General features: G+C 40.8%; 1 protein-coding gene across 1 annotated transcript in view; it reads right to left on the bottom strand.

Moving 5' to 3' along the window:
- Window positions 1-9,761, bottom strand: part of LOC147222991 (formin-like) — a 34,951-nt gene extending 25,190 nt beyond the window's left edge. The window contains exons 1-3 of the mRNA XM_086166785.1: window positions 9,563-9,761; window positions 6,994-8,753; window positions 2,273-2,445 (exon numbers count right to left, since the gene is read on the bottom strand). Coding sequence (XP_086022911.1) covers window positions 2,273-2,445; window positions 6,994-8,713 — 1,893 coding nt within the window. The 5' untranslated portion in view covers window positions 8,714-8,753; window positions 9,563-9,761. The remainder of the gene's footprint in view (window positions 1-2,272; window positions 2,446-6,993; window positions 8,754-9,562) is intronic.
- Window positions 9,762-11,402: the final 1,641 nt, after the last annotated feature.

Here is an 11,402-nt window from a genome sequence, read left to right as displayed (position 1 = left end):
AATTAACTTGACTGCAAATCTACTGAGAATCACAAAATAGAACTTAAATTACTTCTCGGTAATTTTGGCTATTTTTTAAAATCCTACTAGTATATATAATGGTTGGTAAATTTTACATCTTGCTGTTCATTTTCGATGAAATTTCTGCTGTAAACTTTTAATCAAAACTTAAAGTGCACAGGCACCATAGGGACAATATAACACTTGACAATTCTTTAAACAATGAGTCAGTGTTGTCACGGGTTCATGTTTGCATTGCCGTCACCTGTGAGGCTCTGCCCCTGTTTGCTCTCATGTTGTGTTAAAAGAGCAGCTGGAAGACGGATAACAGTTAACATTTTACCGCACATCACATAAAGTTGTTACTTCTTCAGAAATGACTGCCGTTCCCCGTGACGAAGATGTGGCCAATTCCTGCGCTGTCTCATGCTCGGGATTTTCAGTACCAAAGAAGTGCTTTTCCTCTGTGGGACCTTTATGCAATCTGTGTTTACATAATTGGAATGAATCCAGATAATCCTATGAAATAGCATTAAAAGCTGAGTGTACTCAGCTACACCGAGGGAAGAATGTATCAGTGCCACCAAACAATACCACTGAAAATAGTAGTTAATTCTCTCAATGTCATTTGTTAACTGATTTTAGTGGTACACCTTTCAATCACTACAAAAACAGCAGTTAAATTGATGTCCTATTCTTTATTATAGAATAAATAGGTCAAATGATGTGAATTCTTTAGGGTAGAAATCAATTGAGGATAGATCAAAATTTGCTCAAACCAAGTAGATTTAAACGTGATCTTTTTGCATACAGGACTGACTCATATAGTCCCTTATAGTCCCTTATATTGTATCTTTACTTTTATGTTGCATTACATTCCCTTAATTTTAATTTCTTTACATGTAAACTCTGTATTCATCTATCTGTTTTCAGTCTTTTCAATTACATCATATTCTGTTTTCCTTAATGTTTAATATATTCAGTGCAAATTAATGTGGATTCACCTGCTTTCCAGTACAGTCAACTTTTCTCAAACTTTACATTGACTTTTTCTTATCACTAATGATCTTTTGTTTGTTTTTGTGTTTTTTAATTGGATTTAACAATGAATTCCATTCTCAGTACAAATCCCAAAAGGCACTTTTAAGCAGAAGTAATTTTAATTACTATAAAATTATATATCAGCTTTGGATCCCATGCATGTAGACGCTCACTTGAAAGTCAAAATATAACATCGGCGAATGGTCAAAGGTCAGTCTCAAAGTTTAGATTAGGACAGCAGTCGAACACTTTTGTCTACAAAGAAGGCAAATATTGTCACTTATGCTAGGCACCTACAGAGCTGTCTTAAATCCCTTGGGTTATGTAACGACAGGAAAAACAACTTTCTTCATCCCCCCCAAACTACATACCAGGGGCTGGAGAGTGAAGGTAAATGTAATAATGACCCAGCATGATTAGGACAAGAAATGCACAAGCTATAATTACTATATATTAGTTGAATAATCTTGATTTACCTCACACAGGTTTGATGGAAACCCTTTAGTGTCATTTAATTTCACATACTTTATAAACGTAAAAGTGATCACAGACTCTTTTTAATATGCTTAAATAAGAATAAGAATGAGAATAAGAGCAACTTAATCTATCCCGAAGGAAATTGCTGTGCCAGAGTTACAAGAAAAATATAACAAAAATAATAGTAGAAAATTGTATAAACAGTAAAAAAAAATAAGAGAAAAGGCAGAATACGAAATAAAGATAAACTACAAAGTGTCTTAAGTAACAAGTGAAAGACAAGGAGTGCACAAGCGTATGAAAAAACATTGTATGTGTAGCTGTTATGAAATGAAATATTGCAGTTATGAACATATATACAGATAAATTATTACAGTTTAAATTATTGCAATTTAAAGTAAGTGGGTGAGATTTTTTTTTTTTTTTTTTTTTATGGTTTAAGATTTTAAGAATCATCTATATTGTCCAACAACTATCAATGACTCTTGTTCCAAAATAGTGTTGACTTTTACATTTATTTTCCCAACGCTAAGGAAAGAACATTCAAAAAAGCAAAATGCGTTTCAACACAAACAATTCTGTATGTGTTAAAATGCATAAAAGGGAATCATTATGGTGTAAATATTCCACAAATTGCCATTTCACTTGACAGCCCTATCTGTTTTTAAATGTAAACACATCTATGAGTAGAGAGTGCTTTGATTTTTGATTGTTCAAAGTTTATTTGAATATCATTTATCATTGTAGTACTCACCCAGAAGTCTGTGGGAGTGGGCGAGGGTGTCCCTGTGATATCGTCCTCAGGGGCGGTGATCCGCAAGAAGTCGACATGTTTGGGTCTGGACGGGTGGTAGAGGGACCTGCACGATGACAGAGACTCCTCTATCTCCTGCTGCCAGATTTCCTCCTGTTTGTCCAGAGCCTCATCTAGAATCCAAAGGAGAAAAAAAGTCAAGAACGTAGTGGAAGTACAGGTATGAAGTACAAAACATACAAGTCATTAATGGGGCAAAAATAATCAAGTAGTCTTTTCAAGATCTGATGTGTGAAGAAGTTGAGAATTCGCAGATCAGGCGACAGGCATTCATCGCCAGTATGGCTACAATTACAAACGAAGTGATTCCTAAATAAAAGCAACAGAGGGAATTTAAAGGACCAAAGGCTTATTTAACTGGCAACTGGTAAATTGTCTTTTTACAAATCGTAGTGACACGTTAAGGTGAACGTCAGCAAATGACAAATACTGTCACTTGTGTTTTCCACTTCAGTCACTGAATCAGAGTAGTTAAAGTTTTTTAACTTAATGTTAAGTGATCATATAAGAACAGTTTTACAGTATAAAGCAGAAACAGTGCTACTGTCCATGTAACGTATTGAGTTATTAAATATAGGTCCCGTCACCCATAGTGGCACAAGTTTTTGATTCATTTCATGTTTCAGGGTCGTCTGACTCCGAAACCCACCACAATAAGATAACATGATGATTTGGCTATTTATAGTTAATGAACAATTATTCTTTTGGCTATTATGCAATGCCAATTGTAATATTGACCTCTCTGAAATGGTGCATGGAGGATAAAGGCCTGCCTCTCCATAGCTGCCAGCCGAATTTAAATGTAGTTGTTAAACCAGATGCAGTCAATGGAAGTCTAACATCGCTAAGTTAAGTTAGTTAAGTCCTCTGTTCTCAGATCAGAGATGGCAGTCATCCTCAAAAACAGATTTAAGACTTTACAAAAAATGTGTTAACCATCCTTGTTTTGACAAAATTGGACGAACACAGGATTGGACATAGGCTTCCGAGACTTGGTCCTTTTTCTCAGACTTAAATTGTTTCATAAAGGCGGCCAGATGCATGCAGTTCAAAATGTACCCGGAAGCCATCGTCCTTTTACTGACCTGACTGAATAGCAGATTGTACCTACTGTGTACAAAGTGATAATCATATATTTCTATCCAGTAATTCTTATTGAACCACAACACATTGGCCCATAAAGTCTAAGGAGGGCAGAAAGTATTTTTGCCGTATTTGCGGTTAAGAGAAATGCAACACCCCAAATGTTTATCTTGTTCATAATTTATGGTGTCTTGACGGTATTAATATGAGGAAATGCATTCAAGCAAGTTGGACGGGGTGGAGAAAAGTGTCAGGGGTAATGTGTGTGATAAAAGATTATCAGCCAGAATGCTAGGAAAGGTGTATGAGACAGCAATGCTGTATGATTCAGAGACAGTCGCATTAAGAAAAAAGCAAAAAGCAGGAAGCAGAGCTGGAGGAAGCAAAGATGAAGACGTGGAGGTTCTCTCTGGGAGTGATGAGGATGGATAGGATCGGGAATGAGTCCACCAGAGGGACAGCACATGTTAGATGTTTTGGAGACGAGGTCAGAAAAGCCAGACTGAGATAGTTTGGTCTTGCATAGAGGAGGCATAGTGAATATATTGTTACAAGGATGCTGGGGTTGGAACTTCTAGGCAGGAGGCCAAGAGGATGACCAACGAGAAGATTTATGGACGGAGTGAAAGAGGACATGAAGTTAGGTGGTGTGAGAGAAAAGGATACAGATAATATGGGTAGTTGGAGGAGGTTGATTTGCTGTGGCGCCCTCTGAAGGGAGCAGCCGAAAGGAATGTGTGTATAAATGTATATTAGAATCGGTCCAATTAATAGGAAATAAATTGGCGAAATAAAATTGTATTGATTAGCTGAATTTAGCATGTCGACCACATGTTGTGTTGTCCTGTATTAATGTACATCCAGATTAATGTATCATTTTCATGTCCGTAATCCTGTTCAGGAAGTAGGCGGCTCAGCATTAACAACGTAGTACTTTCTCCTATTGTATTTGCAGTTAAAATACCATTGGGCCATCTAGCAGAATGTTTCCACTGAATGTAGAGAATAGGGGGAAAAGATAAGGGGGAATAAAATTACATTACATTACCTTACATTACAGTCATTTAGCAGACACTTTTATCCAAAGTCACTGACAAAAATTGCAATTCAATAACCAGTCATTATTCAAAAGTCACCACTACCAAATAGCCATCTCAAAACCATATACATACAAACATACATACATTCGTTTCGTTTCTTTTTTTTTGGGGGGGTCGGGGGGTTAACTTCTCTTACAAATGTTACTATTTTCTTTGTGTCCCACTGAGTCATGTGAGCTGACTTGCATGTTTTTTCATTCATTACTGGCAAACTCGGTCTCAGTTTGAGGTCATCGGTGATCCAGTTTGACAAGAGCATCCACATCAGGTGCTCATCTTGCAGTTCACACTTGAGAGCATACACACATACACACACACACGTTGCGCCGCGTCAAACCAGTGAGGTGCTATTATTTACAGCCTGCTACACTTCCGTCTGCTCTCCCTCCTCAGCCCAGAGCAGGGCTGGCTATGCTCATCGACCTGGAGGAGACTGCAAAAGGAGGTGAAGCCAGACACCTCTGGGTTGAGGTCAGAATGTTTAAATCACAGTATGTTTATCAATATGTGGACCTGACAGTCAGGAGTCAGTGTGCTCCACCTTGTCCTCTATCCATTGCTGAACTGAGCAACTGCCAAAAGCTGAGGCTGTACACACTTTTGAACCTTGCTGAAAGTCATTTAGTGTTGGTGAACCGCATCAGGAGCAGTGGTAAAGCCATATCCCTGGGAAGGATACAGTAAATCGAGATTTGAAGGCCACATTAAAATATTAGTGAGGCTTCTTTAGACATAAATATGTGATAAATGTATCTTAAATTCTATTTGAAATATATGACTTAATTATAAGATAAGATAAGATATACTATATTGATCTACATAGGGGAAATGATTTTGTCACAGCAGTGTAACAGTTATAGTATCAATAGATATAAATATAAACATAAATATAAATAAAGAGACAATTAGAAGACAATTAAAAGATAGCAAGAGACATCAACAAATAAATAGATAGCAGACTGAACAACAACAATGAAAAAAAAAAAGATAGTTGTCAACCAAAACAACAATAACAAGGATAAGAATATAAACAGAGTGACAATGGCAATGATAAAAATAAACAGGGTGTGAAAAATGGACTTAGACCAACAAGGATGAAAATAGTCAACAGAGTTAGGGCATGACACGGGTGAATGTGTGCGGTAGTGAGGTTGTGGTAGATGCACAGATGCACCTCCGGCCGGTCAGAGTTGTGAGCCGTTCAGACAACAACCTCAGTCTCCTCTAAAAGAACATCCTGCTCTGACCCTTTGTGTAGAGTGCCTCTATATTGTGTGTCCAGTCCATTTTATTGTAAATGTGGACCCCAAGGTTTACTTGTAAGAGTCCACTATCTCCACCTCCTCATCCTGGATGGTGATTGGTAAACGTCTCCTCCGACTCTGCCTGAAGCCCAAAACCACCTCCTTGGTCTTGGAAATGTGAGTAGGAGGTGGTTCTGGCTGCTCCACTCAACAAAACTCGCGATCAGACCTCAGTTCTTCTCTTTCTTGTCATTGTTGATGCATCCAACGATGGAAGAGTCCTATGATTATAACCTGTGAGTTGAGTTGAGTTTGCCTATGACTTCTCCCCGTGACCAGTTTCACCCCCCTACGTTAGGTTAATCGGAGACCCTAAATTTGCCCAAATGTGTGAATAAGAGAGAGAATCATTGTAGGTATTTACATGTGGGCCTGTGACAGGCTGGCGAGTGGTCTAGGTAAAGCCCACTTCTTGCCCAGTGACAGCTGAGATAGGATCCTGCAGTGTTGTCGAGAATGGATGAATGCTTTTTCATGCTTTCCAAACAAAATTCATTTTTCCTGACTGCAGATTTTGCAGCGAATCACACAGATCTTTCAATGAGACACCCAGGAAACTGTTACCAAAGAAAGCTTGAATTAGAGATGTGGGACTTTTGGCCATATTGTTTGATTTAGCACCCTTGTTAAACTTTGAACAGACATGGTAACATAAAGCTAAACTTAAATTAGTTTAAACTTTCTTTGATGTTATAAGGAGGTTCGGGGGTCAAGATTTCCAGAAAATAAACAAAAAAAAAAACAATAAAACTGTAAGGTTCCCAAAATACAAGCCTTGTAATTCTTAGAAGGGCAATGTTATCGTTTTTGCTTTCAGCTGTGCTATAAAAAAATCCGATGTCTTTCAAAACTCAAAGTTTTAATGTCCACAATTTCAATTAGGACGTTTTGTTGGTTTGCATCTGGTAAAAAAGTTATTTTACTCCAATGATTGTGACACTTGCCTGATCTTATTTTATTTCCACTTAAAGTAAAGCTCTACCTGGCCTCTAGTCTAACACCTTTCTGACATCAGTGATATGGGGAGTGTGTTGGAAAATTGAATGTTTCAAGCATTCAAATGATGTCCACCCATTTTGATGTCCTTGGATTATATGGAATTTCAATTTGATCAACACAATTATGTAAATATAAGTCATTTTATGTTCTGACACATATTGATAAGAATAGTTACCTGAACAAAGCAGATCATCTGGACCGGTGTTTGTCTCTGTTTGCTCTCTGGATGTCAGATTCCCCTGATCCAACTTTGTCCCACTCTGATCGCTGTCTGTCCCGGCAGGGAACAGGAAGGCATTCCCAGCCTCCCACGGGAACAACCCGTCCTCCAGTGATCTTTGCCAGGATACACTGAAATCCTGGATGTCTTCTTCCTGATTGTTGCATGTGAGGAGAGGTGAGAGGACGGGGGATCCATCTGCAAAGCTGAATGAGGTTCTCGGAGAAACTTCTGGGATGGCTGACAGAGATGCTGAGGGTATGTCTACCAGTTTTGTCCCCGCTGACAGAGATGGTGTTGACGAACTGTTGATCAGTGTTAAACTTTGGTCTGGAAGTACTGACACGCCGAGAGGCGTTGAATCTGAGAGATACTTTTTGGACTCCGTATCAAGCCCAGTCTGTGCTTTAGGTGACTTCAAGAATATTCCGTCTCCTTCCATCGTCAAAGCTTGGAGAAGACTTTGGCTCAGAGCTTCGCTCAGAGCACGAAGCTCTTCAACCAGGGGGGGCTTGCTGTCTTCACACCCATCGTCCCGCGCGTCTGGATGTGTGTCAGCGCGGAGATCATTTCTGAAAGTTGGTCGCCAGCCATCTGAGGAAGCCTTGTTGCCCAAACATTCATCATCCTCTCCCTCATCACAGCTTCCGTCGATTGGACCCGAGCTTGTGAAACTCACCCGGCGTACCGTCCCTTCCAGCTCCTCATTCTTTTCCATTAGCTGTCCGCCTGCTGCCCCCGTCTCTGTCTTATCAGATTCCGTCCTGAGGGATGTTTCCTCAACACCCCCTGCTTTATTTTCGCCATGTTTTTGGCTCGCTGCCTGGGTGTCCTGAGATTTTGGAGCGTTTTTCGTTCTGTCTTCAGTTCTATTCGTCTCTAAGCACATCGGAGTGTGCGGCTCGTTGTCATATTCAGAGAGGTCACTGTCTGAGTCGGGCAACTCCTCTTTGTTAGTAATAATCCCTTTTTTGCTGAAATTGGGGGTTGGTAGTTTCTTTCTCCATGCTGGTTTTAAGTCCAGCAGACCATTGTTCTTGTTATTCAACCTTGAAGAACTTCTCCTCTCACCCTCTCTCCCCATAACGTTCTTTCTCTGGGCTGCAGGAGTGCGGATGCGAGGCCTCTCTTTCTCTGAGTCCGACCGCTCCGTCTCCCCAGACGTAGGACTGCGTGTTATTTGGAGATTTGGCAGCCTTCTCGTCCTAGAGAGCACCCACCGAGTCCCAGGTGTCACCCTCGGGTTAGGGGGCTGCCTTCCAACGCAATCTCTTCTCTTTCTCCTCCGAGGAACGCGGATCGTGGGGGATCTCGTCATCGAATGCCTGCTCTCGGCGTTGCGATTAACACACGGTTTGCTCCTCAGGCCCTGTTGGTTTCCCATGCTCATAAAAGCCTGGCACTCTGAGTACAGCAGCAACAGCTCCAGCCAAAGGATCTCAGATGAATCATCTGAGGTTCTGGATGGTTCTCTAAGAGCTAAGTGATCCGCTTGACCCCGCTTCACTGTCTCAGCTGGATACTCCCCCTCGCTGTTTGAAGTTTGTCCCGGTTGGAGTCCGAGGGGGGCATTCAAGGGGGATGCAGGGCCCCTGAACAGAGAGAGGGTTGGACTCACAGCGCTCCTCTCACTGATGGGGATGTAGAGGCTCAGAGTTGTGTGAGTTCCCTTCATGGTGATGTTCGACTTCAACCAGTAAAAGGAGTGACAGATCCTTTGAAAAAAGAAACAGATTTATGTTTAGGACCTTGAAATGTCACTGGTTCATGTTGAAACAGAAATGCAGAACAGAACATTAATCTGACATTTTATCAGCTTCGTATTCATGGGTTGGGCTCCAAAAGTATATTTGTTTCACTTTGGTCCGAGAAATGTATCCTTATACATGTAATAATGCCTTATATATAGATCATTTTATGTTCAAATTGAAATCGTGCATTGCTTACATCCAGATATGGATCATCATGATGTAAAAACCTTATTTACTTTTATTTCTCTTTTTTTATTTTAGCAAAACAAAAATCAGGGGAATATATTTGGGTGAATTCTGTACACTTGTAATTCAGCAGATCAATAGCAATCATTGCGGCCGACTGAAAAATCAGCAAGAAAATAAAAACCTCTCTATATACATATGTATACGTACATACATGCACACATACACCGGTTGAATTTAATTATCCTTGGTATTCAGTCAGTTGTGTGTGCTATACATTCAAATTATGTATTTATATTAATAAAAACATTCTTATGAATATTGAGATATGTACTATACGTGCATTCCTCAGTGAAAGCATAGTTATACGACCATTTTCAAAATAGCAGAATCATTTCTCGACAACAAACATTGAACAGCAGGAGCAAGGAACAAGGAACGTGGTATGAGATTAACACAAGGCATAATCCCGAGATGGATGATTTACCATTACATCGTTAGTACACTTCTATTACAATCTCTGCGGCGTGTCCACGCATCTCCAGCTCCCCGCAGCAAGAAATGCTCTTTTGCAGTCAGGTGCTTACCTCCATGCAGCAGAACTTCACCCCTGGTTTGCACGAGCAGGAACACCACACGGTGCGACCTGCTGCCCACCTCTACGGCAGCCGGATGGCATTTGGATGACTCCCACCGGTTCCCCGTGTCGAAGCCACCACCTCTAATCCCCTGAAGACCGTCAGGTGCAGTGGGGAGTGTAAAGACAAACAGACGGTAGGCTCAATTAGGATTTGCCCGTATCATCCTAATCCCGCAGGCTTCACTTTGTGCCTGAGAGGAAAATGGGAGCAAAGCCACTTGACAAAATGCTTTGATCGAACTAAATGCCACAGAAAATCAATACTCTTGTACCTTCCTGGAGTTCGCAGTTGAGTACCCTGTACTGCAAACATGCAGGAGTCGCCCCTAGATTGGAATAGAAGGGGCATGATGAATAGTCGTGGTACCACCAAGTGTTAAGCGAGATAGGTGTATCGCACAGGGCTAAAATGTAAATCACATCTGCTTTCCAGCAATTAGCTGACCAACAGTGACAATCTAGGCCAGCGTGCGTCCCGCTGAGCTCCCCACTGAGCCCCCCGGCTAATCTGACCCCGCGTCCAGCTGTCTCGGTCGGATTGAGCAAGTCTAAAGAAATCCAACAGCTGTCGATGACACTGAAAACAACGGCGGGGCGGGCGCACAGGTGTCGTGTTTTGTAAAAGAAGGATTCACACACACACACACACACACACACAAACACGCAGGTGCACTGCGACTGCAGGGCTGTCCGGCCTGCGTGCAAGGGAACTGTAACGACCGGCCTGGGTTACAAAGAAATAAATAAAGGGATGATGTTGATTCACAACAGATGAGTGGAGGCTTAATCAAATTTAAATGGTGGTTTCTTGACTATTTAATCATGAACCAAACGAGAAGGTCAAAACGACTTGATTTTATCCCGGAATTGCTACAATAAATAATTATAAATTGAGAAAAGGTCTTACTTAAGTCATCAGTACCATCCCAGCCTGCAATGTGAACTGGGCATTTTACTAAATGTCCATTAGATGTCAGCAATACGCCAGTAGCAGACACCACTATTCGTGGGGGGCAGGACAAAAGCTGACGTCTGACTTCTTCTTTCCATGACAGCTTTCGACTGGAGTAAAATAAACACCGATTCCCCCTGAATAAAAAAAAAATATATAGTTTTCGAGCTGGAACACCAGTTTTTAATATATTGCAGGAAAGATTGACAAGTGGAACCCCACAATCCTTTGCGAATGATGATGATTGTTGGGAGCTTCTCGTGGTTTTGCATGAGAGAACTCCATTGTTGAATAGCTGTACAATGATGTGGTTGATGTGTGACACTAACCTGCACCGTTTGTTGTCGTAATGGGAGGTGCACCTTATTTCTAAGACACCCCCCCCCGGGTTTTCATTGTTCGTTGACTGTAGAATTAAATCCATCTCTTAAAGAGCATAATGCAGAGTGCAAGTTGTCATTGACTCCCATTGTTACTTTGTTAAGCCCCAGCTCGCCAAAATATAACATAAAATATAAATATAATATATAAGAGATTATGATGAATTTAAAAAAGGGCAGATGTGATCTAAACCAAGTGAAATGAGACAGTGGCGTGTGTGTGTGTGTGTGTGTATGGGGGGGCATGAGGAAGGGGCAGGTGAATAAGCAAGTTTGCAGGATAATAAAGCAGCAAGCACCCGTACGGTGCGTAAACCAAAACAGCAACAATTCTAAAAATAATAATGATGAATATAAAAAATGTATACATATAAATATCCAAAGATTTTTTTTTACTCCAGAACCCAGATTACGGTCTGAACTTGAATGCAAAATTGGGAGGTAGAAAAGTTGCT

Source organism: Fistularia commersonii, chromosome 20, assembly GCF_037954325.1.
Source record: "Fistularia commersonii isolate RoL2024-O1a breed Wild chromosome 20, RoL_Fcom_v1.0, whole genome shotgun sequence".
Lineage (NCBI taxonomy): Eukaryota > Metazoa > Chordata > Actinopteri > Syngnathiformes > Fistulariidae > Fistularia > Fistularia commersonii.
This window is presented reverse-complemented; position numbering and strand designations above follow the sequence as displayed.